Below are 20,310 nucleotides of genomic sequence, written 5' to 3' on the forward strand. Positions count from 1 at the left end.
ATGTAAGTCATAAAAATGTTTCAGTTATTATTTTTCAACCTAACAACCATATTTCTGTATTATATAATATATATTCTTAATCGATTATGAAATATAATCAATTAGGTAAGGGGCCGACAAGAAATCGACTTCTCATGCAAAGGTAATGTCAAAATACATGATTAAATTTAATACCTACACATGCCGAAATAAAATATTGCTTTAGTATTATGTTTGTATCAAGCTCCATCGATTCTTTAAAGCATTTATTTATAATGAACGTGTTATGTGCAGTTTATATATAAATATATCTGCAAAATTATCACTTCCAGCGATGTATTATCACCGTATTCACTCTGAAAAAAGAGGGAAATCATTTCTCGTTCGTGTTTGATACACACCTTACAAATATTTGCACTTCTCTTCACTTTGGCTTCCTGCAAACAATGCTATTTTCAGTCATTTGTGGTTTTCTGGTTATCTACCTGAAGCTATGATAAATTATGTGGTTAGTGGTTGGTTATAACATAACTAAGTATACTAGTCGTTGTTGTTATGGAAGTAGGAGTTAAAGACTATTCCGATAGATCAAGGTTTGAGGTTTTCGAGAAAATAAACGAAATGAGTTCACGATATGTAGGTATATGTCCACATTGTTATACCTACATGTCTCTATGACGTAAGATAACCTCTGCTCTTCGCCCTAATATGTGGCATGTGGGACCTAGCATCACTCCAAATTCTCCCGTGGATGTCGTATAAGGCGACTAAGGGACACATACCTTGACAGGCGATAGGCAACAATAGCATCTCCAAAGAAAGTTGACGGCAGGCAGACAGCCGGTTCTAAAAGTATAGGCGAATCAAGTCGAATTAATTATGCCTTTTTTGTGAAAGAGGAACAAATTTTAAATATAGTCCTTACTTAATATCATAAATTTCATTTCAATTCAAATATGTACCTAATCCACAAAAAATAATCCAGCGTAAAAAACTACAACTTAAAACTGTTTTAAGAAAGAGGAGAACCGTAAACAACATTATTTGAATGAATATAAAAGCCCATAAATAATTCAAAGTCATTTAGCTGAGTATTTTCAATTTCCGTTCCAATCTTTTCTAGATTTAGACTCACAAAATAAAAATATATTTCTTCCAACATTAATTTTTGTTTTGCCCTTAGCTTCAATGAAGATTGGCAAAAAGAACACTCATCTTTTTCCTCTGACTTCTCGGGCTGAAAGTGGTTTTCCCTTAATTTTTCATAAGCAAAGAAAGTACCTAACAAAACAATGCCAATTTTAATTTTTCATCGTGATTTTCACAGCGCATGTGTTCGGGCGATACAAATGAGGCGCATGCGTGAATCTCGAAGCAACATGGCCGACGCGCCGGACTCATTTTCATTGTAGTGACATATTTTTTTAAATAGAACAAAACACAATCTTTAGTACTAGCAAGTTTTACATAATTTTTCATTGTGTGTCAATTCTAAATGTGAAAAATTGCCGAAAAAGAACGAAAACATTGTTGCACAGTGTATAAAATGACATATTTCGTAGATATTGTGGATACATAGAAGATACACTATGTTGACACGTCCCTTGATTTGTGGTTATCAGTGAAGATGAGTGACTTCAATATTTCCAGACTATCTGAACACTGCTAAATTATATATATATTTTCATTTCGCATTGTAAAAATAAACAGCAAATAAGAGAAGATTCGATTGTCCGTGACTTTTGATTGAGAGGTGAGTAAATACTAATTTTGAGTACTGAACAATATATTTTTATCTGATTGTCATAATTTTATGATAACAACTATACTTAATTATAATTTTAACATGATGTAAGGACGTATCAGGGAATATGAATTCTTTATTGGCGCGAAACAATACAATGAAGTGGGTTGTCAAAATTTGTAATTTTAAGATGTTGTCGAGGACAGTGTCTACTGTCTATATAGCGACGAAGTTAATACTTATAGTGGTTAGCCCATCTGACACTATAGGAGGGACCAATCATTATCCTTACATATTATAAAAAAAAGTCTTCTACCGCGTCTGTCTGTCTGTCTGCGCCGCGACTCTGTAAACTCAATAGATAGAGTGGTTGCGGTTTTTATCAATAGATAGAGTGATTCCTGAGGAAGATTTAGAGGTATAATTTATTATGTTTATACCCGAGCGAAGCCGGGATGGGCCGCTAGTACTGCTTAACAGATCTCGCTGAAATTTGGTACGTGGTCCACTCTAGCGACTAACTACCAGTTCCATAACTGGTAGTTAGTCGCTAGAGTCATGTCAGATGCCTTTAGGCGACTTAAATAAAATATGACACCATTGTTAGCAATAACACACTCGACATAAAGTAAATGTATGAATAACTAGGCGAAAACCCCCATTGTCTTTAATCTTTGTCCTTGTGAAATGCCAAATTATCCGATCATCTCGTTGAGACATTCCGTTCGGCATACCGACACAAATGGCACCGATTTAAATGGCATGCCGTTTCGAAGCGGTCAATATTTTTTGGTATACTTAAGTGGAATAATCAAAATACGTTCCAGCTTTGCTCCTAGATCAACTTACCAAGGATGTACTAAATAAAATAAAAATTATTGTAACGACATATCTCTTTGGTTTCGATGTTTAATGGCCAGGAAGAAAACGCTCAGATAAAAGTTCCAAGGCCATTTAACTAAAAAATCTCGTTCGTGACTTTCCCTTATACATCGGAGTCCCTCAGGATCTCACGTCTCGGCAAGGTTAAACAAAAGTGTTAATGCTAATGTCAGACCCTGTTAAAAAGGATCCCTAGGGAAAAAGACGTTTTAAAACCAGTAATATATCTTCATGAACTGTTAAAATAAACAAAAATACAGGACAATTTTCTCCATAGACAGGAGATACTGCATCTTACTACATATTTGTGAAACTTTAACATGGAGATGAAATGGCTTGGAGTTATTAAGGTACCCATCGAAGAAAGTTCACGTTTGAATCGATTTTTTAAACGAATTCTGCATTCTCAGAATTTCATGAAAAAGTTCAGTCGAACTCATAAATCAATCAAACTGTTTCGACAGAATTTCCTTAACCTCCTGAGTTTCAAGCATATATTTTTTTAAATTCTTGTTTGATACTTTGAAAGTATGTTCATTGGGTGATATTATATATCGGAAAATTATAGAAAAAATTCATTTTTTGGTGAAAACGGATTTTCACTATGTTCTATATAAAGGACATCAGATAATTATCATAACGAGCTTTGTATAGGACATATAATGGAAATATTCTATAACAATTTTAATTTCAAATTAAGAAAAACAAAACAAAGATATATCCATCATTAAGTAATAATTTAATATATTATCAAACTGAAAATCAACAAAAAATATATTTTTACCACTATTCATAAATTAGACCAAAGAACGTTCAATAAAAAAATGAGATCAACATTACAATCTTCACATTATCATAATATATTGTGTATTTATATACATCAAATATTAGCCTAATAGGAACATAATTAGTAGAAATATTAGAAACATAACTAATAGAATTTGTTCGAGATCAATAAATTGAAAATCTTTAGCTCTTAATATACAATTTTTAAAAAAAATTAACAGTAATTAACATAGATTTACTTATATCTCAAAAGCTATCGTAAAAAAACTGCACAAATGTACGGTACAAAAATAATTAAAAAGTAAATATTTAATAATTTTCATGAAAATTGGAAAAACAATTTCGATTTGAGGTGAAACATAATTAAATACCGCATTTTTTTCAGTAAACAGTAGTTTTTTTACAGCAGCCACTGTTTCTGCAGCGCCATTGTTTTGGGCCATAATCTGGGAAACGAAAAACACCTTTGGTACGCTTGTTCTTAGTAGGAACTGGTTGAATTAAATTTTAAAGAATTATTTAACCTATCGTGGTTATACCTATTTCAGAATTATTTTGCCTATTTCTGCATTGAAATTTGTCATGTACATAAGGTTTGCGGCCTGACGTGCGACCACGAGATTTTCCTCTGGCTCGTCCTCTTGGTCTTGCATGTGCGGAAGATAATAAGTCAAGTCATTTGAATAATCCGAAAACGCTGGTGAAGCTGTTGGAGCAGTAAATGTACTGGTATCATCATTTGAGCTACTGGAGTCACTATTCTGACGATCTTGCCTTTTTTCATTTAAATTTGGTGGCAGAAACTCAGGATCTCCAACTGAATCGTCTCCAAAATAGTCAAACTCGGATTCATTTAAAATGTTATCAATTTCTTGGTCCGATAAATCTTAAAAAAAAAAGAAAAGCTCTTACATCCTACATACAGGACATTGGAAGATAGAGTTTGAAAATATAAGTATAGTTCCGATGTACTTCGCAGTGGACATAAAAAAATATATCAAGGTCACAAGCGCATTCCAAGTTATTAATAAAAAATAATCTAGTATTTTATTTCATTGAAACACAAATATGTCTTTTTTAGTAAAATATTGCATAAGTAATTCAGCCTTGCAATGGATGAAAGAGGATTTACTTACCCTGGCGCAGCCGCACATCAACAGTTCTATTTTCTAAAGCCATTTTAAAAAAAGTGACAGATGGCATTTTGACGTTTCTATTTTTTTATAGATTTAAAAGATTGCCATATCTCGTTGAATAAAAAAGTATAGAGCTACTAGTGCGAAAAAAAGTGTAATATTTTTTTATTTTTAACGTTCTATGAAAAGAACACATGTACTCAGGAGGTTAAAACGTCGTATAATAAATTTAAATAATTGATAGGTACCTAATTCAAAAGTGAACTTTTATGCCCGTTTATCTCCTGGATATAATAATCTAAGGGTGAGTTGCACTGTCCAATATGACGTTAATTAATTTAACCGTCGCACCGCCAACATTTAAGCAAAATGGCGACCTTTGCCTTTTTCTGCGTACTTACGTCAAAGTTGTGAGAAAGAGAATTGGTAAGTTTTAATAATTACACAACTACTTATATTGTTTCTTATATAAACTATGTTCTAATATCTATATCATTTGCTGGTTTGTGTGAGCGTGGACATCTCATGTATTGTACTCAGGACAACCCATCAATTTCCGCCCGAAATTGTATCGCAATATATCTCTTTGTATTCTCTAATTACGGGCCAGGCAGAGCCTTTACAATTTATATCGCGGTTTGTACGAAATTATCCCTAACCTTTGCCTCGATTGAGATCTTTTGAAGGTATAGAAATTGGGTGTTACGAGTTCTTTTCAGTTATTTTGACCTAATGTTTTTCTACCTCATATTGTTATAGGATAATAATAACAGGATGTCTTGATATAAGTGCTAGTAGTAGCCAGAGAGCTGAAAATACGAGTATATCAGTATATTCCGAAAAAATAATGACTTCTTTGTTTTTTTGTAATAGTGGAATTATTACCAATATCATAAAAACCAGAATAATATAAACACACAGTTGTGTATATGTATATTATTCTGATTTTTATGATGTTGGTAATTATTCCACTATTACAAAAAATAAACAAGTCATTATTATTAGTATTGAACAAGTACCTAATATATTATTTAAAAGAATTTGCGTTGAATACATATATAAGTGCACGCCTGTTTCCTACAGGTTTAGGATTCCCACTTGTCACTGACAATGATTCTGACAAATCTTCCTTCCCTCCTCTGTCCTTATCACACCATAATAAATAGTAAATCAGTGTACTACATAAAATACAAAGTTTTTTTCTCAAATTTTTATTCTGCTAAGTACTATTTATACGTCGCCCTAAATTATTTTGTTGATTAAATATAAAAGCACGATTTATTTCAGTTTTATTCGATGTATTTAATTGATATTGATGATCTGTTAGTACATACTTAAGTAGTCATGTTACAGTTTATATTCATAAAAAGGTACTTATATAATACTTTAAGCTAAAGAATATTTTTGGTATTTACAGAGAGAGACAAAACGTACATTCTTTATGCATTACAGGGGTAAAATGTAACCAGGAATAGGGACAGCATAGAGTACTTACTTTTTGTCTCAAATTTTCCAAAACATACTCGTAATCTCCGGTTTGCAACGCGGTAGTAAACATTTTCTGAATCTACTATCTAGCCTTGCCTTTACCAATAGTTATTTACTCCTGTTTCCGACACCAGATTATCTGCACAAAGGATAACGGAGACGAGTTAAAGGATCCATGAATTTAAAAGAGAGTATTTCCTTTCGTGCTTTGAATAATAATAGAGAGTAGATATTTTTTATTATCTTGAACGTTGCCATTTTTATTCAACGATGATTGAGTTCCCTTTTAAGGAATTGGGAGCAAAGGCGAGACTTTACGTTGAGCTACCTTAGATCTAAATGCTTCTAAATTATGTAATTCGTAAAAGTTAGGAAGTAAAACTCTATGTCTCACCTGAGCGTTTTTATTCTTTCTTTTTCAGCTAGAGAGCTTTGGAGCTCTGAGGAAGCAAAATCTGTTGTTTACTTAAAATTTATTTCATAAAAATCGGTCGAAACACTCGGATAGACAGACAGACTTTCATATTTACAAGATGTTAATAATATGGTGAATATACATAATTATATCAACTAAATAAAGGGCACTTAACTGGCGAGGAAACGCTATCACCTTAACTTCGTGGTCAGGATTACTCTTTTAACAGCCCACTGCGCTTTAAACAGTGATCGTATATTCCAAAATAGTATCAGTTTAAGCCTTGGATTATCCCGGTTGGACCTGGACCCCGGCTCTTTGTTCCCAAACTGTCATTATAAACTAATATGACGACAGGGATTTTGCGAGGTTACATTAAAACTATCGCGAGGGTTAATTTTATTTTGTCAAGTACTTAGTTTTGTGATTCGCTGGTTTAATGTTAAGTCGCTTTGGCCCCACACACTATATACACCTTAAATTTCTATTAATTTATTTTATTTCTTAGCGAAATTAAAAAAATATATAGTAGGATTTAGTGTATATTTCTATCTTATTTAATGTTTACATAAGTATGAAGACAATATTATATTCTGGTTTGATGCGTGTAGTATTTGCTGTTTGAATATGAAATATTATGTTCATTCTTCTTTTGATTAAGATGTTTTTGTCATAGTCTTATATGTTGTCTTAAAACAGAGTGTAGTAGGTAAAGTTTTTTAGTTGTATGTAATTTGGCTGCATAAAGCGTGTCAGAGTTGGATATCGGTTAGGTTTGAAATGCATATAGTTAAAGCAATGATCGATTAGTACGCACTAATTCAATAAGTTTTGATATCGCAGCCGATTTTTGAAGACTCATCTAATTTGAGAAAATTCTCACAACTTTGAAAACATTGCACTAATTTGCTTTATATCAATTAATTAACGTCTCTGTGTGCCCTGGAAAATACTAAACAGAAATAGAAGTGAAATAAACCGAAAGTTCCACCGCCGTACAAGCAAGGCGCAAGTTTGGAGACTTTCAAGACACTGCTTCTTACAGGTGACATTTTATTCGAGCTTTTGCTGCTGACGTTACTTTCGCAAACATCACAACTTTGCCAAACATCCCTTTGTGCTTAATAGACACGGAGTACTTCACTCATGTGAATAATGGCACTTTTATTCACGTACTAAGATAATTAGTACGTGAATATAAGAAAATTTTGCTTCGTTAGGCAATTCTTAGGGTTGTAATTCTGTGGATATTTTATACTTGGCTTCAGGTCATTAACTTTAGGTGTTTCAAATTTCATCAAAGTTAACCTAGCAGTTTAGCCGTGAAAGTGAAGCGTTGCAGAAAGACTGACATTTGCATTTATAATACTAGTAAGTACTTATATATGCATCATAAACCTATAAGATTTTTCTTTTAAAATTCTAAGTTCAAAACCTTACTTTTAAAGGTTTGTTTTCTACGTTTTTAGGAGTCTTTTCGATTTTTAAGTTTACTGATAAATGTTTCTGTTTTCTCTTTACTTTGTGGCGATCCGAACGTTCGCAAGTCACACATTTCGCATAGAATACGTGCACGACATTTGAGAGTAGTAGATAGTAGTTTTCAGAGAATATAGTTTATGTGCCCAGTTTATTTTGCTCATGGGGTTGTATAGATAAGAGGTAACATGAAACATTGCAATGAAAACTTCATTACCATGCTTCTATATTGGAATAAACATGCAATTTTGAATAGTCGTCATACCGTCATTAAATAATATTTAAATCAGAGCAAACTTCACATTTGGAAACTTGACACATATTGGTACTTATTTATAATGCGAAAAAATTTTCATAATGTATGTTCTTGTAATACTAATTGTATTACAAGAACATACAGGGCCATATCTTAATCAGTGGCGGCTGTTTGCCTTTTTGCTCATGATACTGAACAACGTTTCTTATGGGAGCAATCATGAAATCGCGAAAAATTCAGCCGTTTCATTCAAAATCAAATATATAAGAAAATGTATGGATCACTTGATTGTTTTTATATTTTCGGAGTTACTCCTATATGGAAAGTTGTTCGGTATCAGGGACTGAGCATGTCAAAAGTCACCGCAGTGATTAAAAAGATAGTATTAGAAGAAGTTTATTTACTTAGACCTTATTGTATCAAGGATTAAATATATCTTTATAGCAAGTTTATACTAAATAGATACATTATCTTTGTTTAGTTTGTTGTAGCAAAAAGTAACCAAGTACCTAATATGCTTGTTCGCAACTATTATAAGGCTAAGTTTAGTAGGTACAATGTTATTATTTTTCAGGTTTGGATTTATTCTCCTTATCGTAGTATTTGTAAAACCAAAAGGACATAATCTAAGGAAATAAAACTTGAATTGATTTTACGACTGAATTTTATAGCCAATGGCACTTTGAATGTCTATTTTAGTGCTAGTGATAAACACTAGCACTTCAGAAGATGGTCGTACCCCTGAACGCTTCCTTAAAGCTGGTATACATTGTGTATTATCAGTTTTACGAGCCTAATGAAAAGTTATGGGTTAATTTTGGACACAAATCGGTTGCACGCCAGTATATTGGATTATAAACTTAGATATTGACTCTTTAGGTTTGGTTTTATTACTATGTTGTTTTAATTACAAGACGGCTTTATCTTTATAGGAAACCTACGTTTTAGGTTAAACGTAGTTTAACATTGCCGATCATGTTAGGTCAAACAATTTATCTTTTAGTTTATTCGTGTTCTGTCACGTATATGTGTATAGAAATTTTGTTGTAAATATGTGTAGAAATTATGGTAAATAGTTAAATAAAAAATATATTCACATAAATGTGAATGTATTTTTTAATATAATATAATTTATTATAATATAACATAATTTATTATATTTATATATTCATGTGTAACATCTATTATACGACGTCGGTAGCGCAGTGGTAAAGTGCTTGCCTCTGAACCGAGATGTCCCGGGTTCGATCCCCGGTCGGGTCGTGATGGAAAATGATCTTTTTCTGATTGGCCCGGGTCTTGGATATTTATCTATATATGTATTTGTTATAGAATATAGTACCGTTGAGTCAGTATCCCATAACACAAGTCTCGAACTTGATTTGGGGCTCGCTCCATCTGTGTGATGTGTTGCTCCATCATAGTATATTTAATTCTTTATTTATTGAATTTACGTTTCAAAGAAAAACGGATTTGTTGATATGTGCTCTTAAGCCATCGTACTTACGCATTATTTCTGTAATGCCAATACTTCCAAGTAAAGTTAATATGCAATGTTCGAAGTTACACAAGAAACTAAGCTGTGCTTGACTATTTAAAAAGAAAACCGAAAGAGGTAACAATAAGTATTTTGTGATTTTTCTATTTTTATTTTGACGGTTATTTTTTCTACCTACTAACCGCATATATAAATCAATGCGGATCCACTGTTATAATTTCAAGATTCTAGGTCAACGAGAAAAATATCCTTTTCTTTGAATTGTTAAAATGTCTTTTCAGACATGTGACTCGGAAATTTTATAGTTTTACAGCTCGATAAAATGCAGTCATAAGTACTTGTTACCAAAAGAAAAAATAAACCTAGACCACAAAATACCTAATACTTCCATTACTTAGCCCTAGGAGTCTATTCCATGTCCTCGACAACTTAGAGCAATTATATGTTACACACACGATATTGGATTGGTTACATTCACTATTCAAAAATAGAAAAGCCAGTAACCAATCAACAGTCAAACCATAGACTCATACCACTTCGCGTTCCAATTTCGAATCTGCACAATTTTGAGTGCACTCAAACTACTGTCCAATTAATTTTAACCCTGTCAATATGTTAGTATCCAGCGAATTGAAAACATAATGCCTCATATTTATAAAAATAAGTGGTCTCGTTTCTTTATCTAAATAAGCGATTACGTTATGTAATTACGATTATGTAATTACGAAATGGTTAGCGCGCTCGGCTCGTGATACTGGCGGTTAAGACACTCTCACAATGGTCGGTCATTGGATGGATGACCAAAATGTATTAAAGCTCTCACGTGCTTCGGTAGGCAAGTTATGCCATTGGTCCCGGTTATGTTTGCAGTCGGTTAAAACCCGCCAGCCCGCGGCCCCGCGTGGTGATGATAAAAATAGCTGATTGATAGAATGTGAAGAGTATTTTGATAGAAGGACATTATCGATATTTTTTTTCTTACTATCAACTAATTCTAGATATTTTTTGGAGAAAACCTAAGAACATGCATTTTTCGTTAATAACTTGTCAATTCCCATACAAATGATTTCCCCTCATTTTTTAACCTGGATAATGTGTAGAAAGGAATATTTTTCCATTTTAATTTCAAAAATAATAGAAGCGTGTAGGTATTATCCAATCAAATAATTTATTCAAATTAAATCATTTTTTATATTAGGTATATAGCGGTTTCTCAAAAAGCTACAAACTACGGTCAATTCGTAACGACCACCTGCTGAGAAGAAATGCCGAAACGGAAACTCTGAACGGTGTTGGTCCCTATCATACCAGAAGGGGTTACCATTAGTTTCTCGCATTTTTTACTTCTAGCATAACAGAGTACATAAATTGTTCTAAATATATTTTTTACATGGTTAAAAATATATTTAGAAAACATTATGAAAATAGGCAAAAATTCCTTTGCTTTAAACTTAGGTATAGCGTAATCTAATACTATGTAGCTAAATCATTTAACAGTAAAAAAAGGTCGGGGAAGAAATGGAAAAATCAGTCCTCGATCCGTTCATTTTAACCAAAGTAATGTGACGATGCGAAAATTCAATTTCAGGTGTCGGTGGCGATAAAGATTTTGCATAAATCAGTGATATAATCCAATATTACAGCATTTTAGCCACCCCAAACGCCTAATGTTCCACCATTGAAATCTCTATTCCAATTTAAATGACTTATTTCATTACCCTGCGCATGAAATAGGGTTACCATGGTATACTTACTTTAGGGATTTAATCGTTTTAAGGGATTTATTATATAACTAACTTTCACCCACGTGAATTTTCTTTCTATCTTGATTACCAGGGCGGGTAAATAATTTGTACAAGTGACCATAGATAATGGTGAGCTTATTTGTTTGTTTGTGTCCATCGGACATACGATAGAATTAGAATACGTGTTTCATTATTTTTTTCTTATACTATTAAAGTTAAACTTACTATTAAAGTTTCGGCTATTTAATTTGTATAATAAAAATGGAGGGTACTCAAAACAAATCTAATTGATGCTAATGTCCTCTTTACCTTATAAATAGTCCCGGAGTATTCCGATAACAGGTTACCTTAGCTAACGTTACAACCGAGATCCATATATTCAGAAATTGATAATAAAATTTTATTGCTTCGGTCGATATTATGAATATTGTTATTTTCTATCCACTATATTTGTGAGTTTTGTAAGATAAAGGTACTTCTATTCTTTGAGATTATAAAATTACAATGATATTTGCAATTACGTAAAGGATTTTTACATCACAAAAATTATATTTGAACTAGGTACTTTTGGAGCAAAACACAACTTATCAAAAAACATATCCCTTAGCTTTCGATGCCCAGTGTTGTCCTCATCTATGTAATGTTTGCCAGTAACAGAAAAAAATAACTAAATTGGTCAATTATTTATTGTTATAATATTAGTTTTGATTGGCGCGCGATTTATTTACCATAAGAATTTATGTAGGTATAGTAATCTTGCAAAACGGGCACAAACTTCAAGTTGTTAAACAGTCCATTGTTTATAACTTATGCTTAACTTATCGGCCAACTGTTTTTGTGGCAGAGTCGTCCAGTTAGAACTTGTGTACGATGGAAACTCTAGGAATTCATTACATTCGCGAATATATACTGTTTCGCGGAAATTTATATCATCAGTTCTGTCTTTTGTGTCTGTATCTAATATTGTTATTGAAAATATAAATTTAAACCCTATTATCAAGTTCATCAAATTCTATGGAAATTCATATTATTCTATGGAATAGTTTTCAACTATTGTGAAATGAGAAAATGTTAAACAATAGATCAAGGATTCTGTGAAGAGCTTTATGTAGTCATATTATCTAATGTAGAATAATTTCGAAAGAGCAGATATTTTAGTTTTCGCTAATAAACAAAAGAAATTGGTAAACATTTGACGGTGGCGCTAGTGTGCAGTTAGGTATTTATTACCTTATAAGAAATATAAAAATCCTGAAAACATGACTAAATAGATTTTCGTAGAACACTTTCCTAGATACGTTTTGCTATAAAATTTTCAGAGTGGCCCTTTGTTTAATACGAATGATTTAACGCAACAACTTCCCTTCCCTTGTTTAATCCTTAATGTTACTAGCATCTTACTTTTGATAGCGTGTTCTTTTTACTCCCAAAGTTGAGAAATAAAATTGTTAATGTAATGTAACTTTTAAATTTTACGGTGATGTGATGCTTTTTGGAATTAATGTGTCTTGTTTTTCTTGAAACAGCAATAATAATAATTAAAAAACGGGATCTTCATTACATTTTCACCTTTCTATTTCTTTATGAATTTGTGCGCTCGTAACTTAAATACCTGTAGGTATACTTACCTCTTTTGTTAAGGTATCTGTCGCAAAATGGCGCATCTACCTCTGCTATATCAGAATTACTATTAATCCTTCATACTTACTTCTTTACTGGTCTTGGAGCCATAGAAAAACATAGAATGTACCAGTTACATCTCCTACCGCGGCGTTTGTATTGTTTGTATTAGCTAATAAATATATTCTTATTTATCATAATTTCAGAATCCCAATTCCACCAAAATAATAATGTAGCTCAACGTCGCCTTCAAGTTTCGCGATTCTTGGCTCTGTCTACTCTGCAAGGAATAAAGACGTAGCAATGTATCTGTAATTTACCTTAGATTTCACGTTCACATAAACAACCTGAGTGAACTTGATAACTTATAAATAAATAATTGACAAAGTTTAATTCATTATCGTGAATTTTCGCTCCCGCGAGTAACGCGGTGCGTTTTGTTTCCGGTACATTAACACGGTCATAAATTGAGTTCAAATTCCAATAAATAAACTCAAGTTTAAAACTTAAAAGCGTTCGTTCGGTGCAAATTGATTTTCGCGTTGACACATACTTTTTAAATTTTCAGCTACTATTTTGTGAAGTCTAGTTTAGTGAAACACATGCATGTATATATATGTATATATGCAGGTTGGTACCTGAAACTAATTACGTTAATGACTATTTTAGCTTATTTTATTTAGTTTGAGCCATAATTAGTGTTCCACTGCTGGGCGAAGGCTTCCTTCCACTCTTTCCATATATAGTCCGGTTTTGTCTTTAAGTTTTATGTAATACTAGCGGCCCGTCCCGACTTCACACTTAAGCCTTTTCCAGGAATCACACAGAAAGTATATAATTTATGAGGAAGGTTTAAGTGTAACATCGGTGAAAACTGCATGAAAATCCGTAATTTGCGAGGTTACCGCAAACTGACATACAGACGCGGCAGAGGAATTTGTTTTATTACCTGTAACGATTTCATAAGCAGAAGGCCTACCTTACCACGAAGCATATAACACGTAGCCCGCAATAACGTCCATATGCTCAATGTTTCTCTTTTCCATATCACGAAAAATAAAGAGAATACTTATGTGTGGATGCAACGACGAGCTACATACGTGTTTTATGTTTCATGGTAGCCCCGTAGCCCCCCAGTTACAACAGATCTGTTACTCGTTGTTTTATAAATTCGACCTCTGTGATGTTCTGAAATAATCAATGCTGTTCAATCGAGCACTCAATGATCGTATAGGTACCAACCATACGACTAACCGCAGAGACCGCCATTCTTGTTTGTGGCGCCATCTACACCGTAACAGTTACTAGGACTGGGGCGCTACCGGGATTTGGTGATTTTCAATTCGGTGGTTGTTAAGTGGTAATGTTAACATATCTCTCCTCATGAGTTTACTGGAAGAGATTTCCTTTGAAATAAGTAATCTGTAAAATAAGTTTTATGTGTACATAAATAGGTAAATAAATTGTTTACAAAAGGTAAGTAGTAAAAAGATTAAGCCCATTAAGCGTCCCAGGCTCTCGCGCAGTACTACGTTAGTATCCGTTAAAATAGGGTATTTTGAATACGAAAAAAAAAAAACTTAAACGGAGAAAATATATTTTTAGATACAAAAAAAATTACACAACTCTAACCAGTCTAAATAAAATATGAAGAGAAGCGAGGCGCGATTTGCCGGGCTGCTGGAAAGATCTTTGACCACGCTACGAACTTCCGTCCAGCGGAAACGCGCGCGTATTTCAGCGAGCGAATCGCTCCGGTACGAGTATCAGGCTTTATTAGGAGCGGGAGGAACAATAGTTCCTACGCAGCGAGCGATACCACGTAATAGAGAGAAACCAACAGCGGCGCGAGAGTGACGGATTCTGCGAGGAGTAGGTATTAAAAATGTTTTTTTAATATCAAAATGAACACTGAGGACGTTATAAGCGAAATAATAAACCGACCACCAATATGTATGTCGAAACATAAATACAGAAGTGTCATAAAAATATTGTTAATGGGAAAAAATAAAATAATGTTTTCCAGAATTGTATTTATATATTCACGATTGTATCTTTATCTCTGTTTAATTCGTGCACTCCCTTGCGGACATCGAGAAATAATGTTTAAAAAATCGCTACTTTTGAATCAAAGTAAAATAAGATAATTTGGATAACGACATAATTTCCTACTCTCTGAACACGTCCACCTCGACCGCTCCGCTTACCGCGCACGTCCCTTAGACCGAAGTCGTGCACTGGCCGTAAGGATTCCGGCGAGATCCTGGAATTCTACGTAGTACAATTTAAACTTTCAATTGAGCCAATTGAAGAAAAAAAAAAATAACTTGTTGACCATGATTTCATTTAAAATCAACTCAGTTTCAACATCTGTAACTACTCACAAAAATTGTGCAGTGTTTATACAAATCTGTTATAGAGATTTTTTGAACACTGCACAAATGTTACGTTGTAAGTTCATGTTGATCAATGGATTTTGCTGACCACAAAACCGTATTAGTTCGATCATAGCTTCTCATGAACAGTTTGGGAAACCACAGAGCACGTAATAACGATTCTCTGCGGAGACACTAATTATGTAATGCAACCCGCAATACCGTTCTGACCGAAACTTGCGCGTTACCGTTGCATCCCACAGTGAATACGTACATGTACATCTTATAGTCAAGAGATAATAATAAGCTATAGTGATAATATATACATTTGTATTAGTTAATATTTGAAAATATTGATTATTATTAACAAATATTAACTAATACAAATGTGTTAGTTATGTGCATATGAGCACATTTTTATTTAAATGTTTTTGAGCAAATTTAAAAATATATACTGAAAAAAAATAAAATAAAATGTAAATAAAAAAAATGCACGACCATGTTAGTATTTAGGCAATCATGTTTCGTAATTGCTCAATAATTTGTCAGTCCAGTGATTTATACAATCAATAAATTAAACCATAATAATATAATAATTTTTAATTATGTAATTTTTGCACAGAACATCTCGATTTCTACACTAATTTCTATGACAATTTTTTCTTGATGATCCTTTATTTAAAATCATTAAAACACGGTATTCTGAGTAATATATAAATCTGTGGTATTCAATATAGTTCTTGGTGTACTTCACAGATGTAGGTATTCTATCCTTTCTTATATATCCAGAATATATTCCTATGTATCCAGAATTTTTATCCATGTATACGGCGAAAAGTTTAGACGGGGCCGCTTTTCGTTTCGCGAAATAAAAGCACTAAACGTGTTTTTATTTCGCTGAATTCTTCTGCAGATGGTCTAGAATGTCTAATATAAAGTTTTGTTTCATGTCAGATTTGAAATAAAGTATTGCAGAAATAAATTTTGAAAGCAATATTTCGAGTTAGTTGAGACGAGTTTTAGCTACAAACTTAAATTTAGTATCATAAAAGCTAAAGTTGTTTTACAAATAACTGATATTACTTGTTACAAGTATTTGCTCTAGAAACTAGAATCGTTCCACGTAAATAGTCAATGATTTTTAGCGTTATTTTTCGCAAATATGCTAATATACCTCTAAGTTTACGTTATCTGTTTTCTATCTTCCCCCTTTATCGGCCCGCCCTTTCCTGGTAAAGCTACTTTGTTATGGTCTGCTGACTCTAACATTATGCAGACAAAATAAACTCGAGCTTTTTTATTTACATTAAACAGGCATCAAAGATATTTATATATTCTCTCTTTTACAGATGACTTGTACCGAAAAGCAAGATAAGTAAATAGAACTAACCATGCATCGTCAAATATATACATGAACATGGATAAGAATAAGAAAAAGAATCATGTGAATAGTAAATATAAAAAGAATGGAAAATCTGATAACTATAGAGCAGAAGATGACATCATCACAACATGTTGTCTGTGTGTCAAAACGAAAAAAAGTAAAAAGAAAACTTTGGTTGCCGGCTGCGTAACTAATCTTGGGATATTCGTTTTACTACTGGCTTATACTTTGCTCGGTGCTTTTATTTTCTTAGCAATTGAAGGCAGCGCTGCAAGGATACATCAAAAAACACTAGCAACGACTTCGTATCAAGCAACTGAACAAAAAGTGCCGTTGTCTAAAATAAATGGAAGTATAAGCCAGGCTAGTGCAGAACTGAGATCGCAGACGGTAGAAAGCATTTGGGAGATAACAGTTTCATTAAACATACTGTATAAGGAGAATTGGACCAGACTAGCGGCGCAGGAGATTGCGAGGTTCCAGGAGAAGCTGGTGGCGAGGGTGGCTGCAGATGTGTCGGCGCAGTACGGAGGAGCTAGGGTGCTGGAGTCGGCGCCTGCTCTTGTGATTGACGACTATGAATGGAACTTTGCAAAGGCATTCCTGTATTCGCTTACTGTTCTTACTACTATTGGTATGTTTTTGTGTATCTTGTTAGGTTCATTTGTTGTTAAAATTTGTAGTCAGATTTTGTATTTGAACTTAAGGCGCGTAGTGAGTCGTACTAATTCGTATGTATGGAAGGCCATTGCCTCAACATTGAAAACGTTACAATGGATGATGAGGAGGTTATGAATAACATACAAAAAATTCAGTTAGTTTTTGCAACAAGATTTAGTAATTAACTATAAAGTAAAACATACAAACTTCCCTGGTTACAACGTTTTTTTTCTTGAAATATATGTTCTTTTTTTTAGGTTATGGCAGCGTAGCACCAAGAACAGCCTTGGGTAAAGCAGTCACAATAGGATATGCTGTCATAGGTATTCCTCTAACCTTATTATATCTATCAGTCGTTGGAGCCCTGCTATCAAGATTAGCCAGAAGTGTCTTCAGCAGGGCACTATGTTGCTGTCTTTGCACAAAATGTGGATACTGTTGTCTCGACGAACGAACCATGGCAAACAAGGAACGAAAAGAAAAAGTGAGACGACATGATGACTACAGAGGACAGACTTTGCACCTTCAAGAGCCGTATTACGTTAGATCACCATCCGGCACTATTATATCTGCGTCACAAGCACACAGTGTTAGCACAAATTCTATTAAAGATAAAACACAGAGTCTCAGTTTTCTGAGAGATTGTGATTCGATGAGTTGTACTGATACAGATTCCAAAGCATCTTTGCGTGGATTTTCAATTTTAGCTCCAGTTTCTTTGTGTCTTGCTGCAATATTCACTTACATCTTTTTTGGAGCCCTTGTTTTGTATCAGATAGAGGGTTGGAGTCCCATAGATGGAGTATATTTTTGTTTTATGAGTCTCAGCACAATAGGTTTTGGGCATTTAGCTCCAGGGGCTACGCAAAAGAATGGAGCGTCATCTGGCACTGTCTGGTTTTGCTCAATTTACATTATGACCGGGCTCGCTCTCACGGCTATGTGCTTTAATGTCCTTCACGACGAAATAGTTCATCGACTAAAACACCACGAAAAAGTTATGAAAGCGACCACTCAGAAAGTTCTTACTCCAGAATTTTTGCATCGGTCTTGACGGGATGAAAGTGGCAATCTAACCGACGACACCGTGATCAATTCAGAAGGGGAATCTTTACCTGAAGTGCTGAATCACGTTCCTAATTCAAGATGGGAGGGGGGCGCCATACGACGATCTGTTTATACGGGTAGAGAACAAAGGGATCCTGAACGAATGACCCCGATGTAGATATAAATAATATAGTCGCATTATTTGACTGCCGGATTATGTCACTGTTACGTCAAACTTAACAGTATCGAGAATACTATCAAGGCAGTCTGACTAACACTTATCTATTTACTTTGCTGGCTCAACGAGACGCAAGGATTTTGGCCTCAGGCCTCTGCGCCAACCCCCTGTCAGTCGGCTCTTTAGAAACAATAATATAATTGGATAGATACAGTCAACTGCACGTCAAGTTGCCCTGCATGTATTTGTATGTCGCGGTAATAGCGCCGACTTTGCAGTGAATTTGGATATACTGACTGATGCAGAAGAGTACCTATACACTGAAAATAATGTGATATCTATTGCCGTAACAAATTATTTTCATGGTAGGTATTCCAATTAATTGGCGAATTCCCGACATCAATAAAATTTTTATCCCATAAATATGCATGGAATATATTTCGATATTTTTGGTTAAAACTATTTCGAAATATTTTAAATATGGAATTATGTGAATGAGGAATATTTATTCATAGAATTTTAATTATATATTTTTATCTATTGTTCATTAATTTTCTATTGCTGTTGTATTTTTGCCCAATTTTGATCATACACCTTGCGTGAATTGAAATAAATGACTGATCATAAACTTATTAAATTTTAAATTTGGATATGGAATAAAATATTTTACCATAAAGTTTCGCTGAAATTGATTTTTCAAACCTTTTAATTTATTCAAAATCTGATTCCTCGTATTCTTCACTAACCACAGACAATTAATTATGAATCGAGTGTGTTTAGACTAAAATTAAATAATTTTAGAAATTGTATAATTTGTGGATTCAATACCAAATTAATATAGTTATATATGTATTAAAATGTTGGATCAAATTCTGACGAAAGTCTGTACTATTGAAGTCATTATAATTTTGCTAAGTCATAGTCATAGTAAGTACTAATATGTAAAATTTAGAACTATGCCAAACTGTATCAACTAAATAATTAGCTAAGGGCTGGTCTGCATTAGTGTGAAGAATTGTTTAAACAGCCTATAGAATTACAGAAATAAAATAAAATAATAAAATTCGAATGTTATTCGAAATTGAATAACGAAATTCTATTGGTTGTTCAAATATCTGTTCTTTTCGTTTTGGTGGACATTATACAAAATGAATAATATTCAAGGTTGTTCGACAACTGCGTGTATACTGTTTAAAAATTATTTAATTTTAGTATATACTATAGTGATTGCAATTCACATCTCACTATTGGGTCGTGTGTATTGTATTTAAATCACAGTGTGGCATTGGAGCGAGACGACAACCACACAGCAATGCGATTGGTTAGCTGCTTCTAACTGCCAATCGACTCTGAGATGTGATATGCAAACCCACACTTCACTCTCGTGACCAGCCGGTAGGCACCCTTCCGATTCGCTCCAAGTTGAGACGCTCCTTCTGTGTTTTGGTTTTTCTCTCTCACTCTCTCATCTGAACGTATGCCTGGTTCCTTTCTCGCCATAAAGCAGTCTCGTCTCTGTTCTTATTTTTCTTCTTAATTTCGAACAGTTTTCTTTATACTTAAACTTAAACGAATTTGGCACGCATATCATCCTTGACCAAATCATACCAGCACTTTTCGGGTTTGCTCCTTTTGCCA

At 33.6% G+C, this 20,310-nt stretch overlaps 1 protein-coding gene across 1 annotated transcript; it reads left to right on the forward strand.

Moving 5' to 3' along the window:
• Positions 1–1,350: 1,350 nt before the first annotated feature.
• LOC128679356 (potassium channel subfamily K member 18-like) lies at positions 1,351–19,735 on the forward strand. The gene is made up of 3 exons (XM_053761527.2): positions 1,351–1,732; positions 16,753–17,421; positions 17,705–19,735. The coding sequence occupies exons 2-3, from the start codon at positions 16,815–16,817 to the stop codon at positions 18,499–18,501; spliced, it is 1,404 nt and encodes a 467-aa protein (XP_053617502.1). The 5' UTR covers positions 1,351–1,732; positions 16,753–16,814; the 3' UTR covers positions 18,502–19,735.
• Positions 19,736–20,310: the final 575 nt, after the last annotated feature.

This window comes from Plodia interpunctella, chromosome 21 (assembly GCF_027563975.2).
Source record: "Plodia interpunctella isolate USDA-ARS_2022_Savannah chromosome 21, ilPloInte3.2, whole genome shotgun sequence".
In the NCBI taxonomy this organism is placed as follows: domain Eukaryota; kingdom Metazoa; phylum Arthropoda; class Insecta; order Lepidoptera; family Pyralidae; genus Plodia; species Plodia interpunctella.

Bases quoted from the DNA above. Each gene is read 5' to 3' on its own strand.
- LOC128679356 (XM_053761527.2), top strand. From the start codon at position 16,815: ATGAACATGGATAAGAATAAGAAAAAGAATCATGTGAATAGTAAATAT. The intron at 17,422-17,704 runs GTATGTTTTTGT...TCTTTTTTTTAG, and splicing joins TACTGTTCTTACTACTATTG to GTTATGGCAGCGTAGCACCA.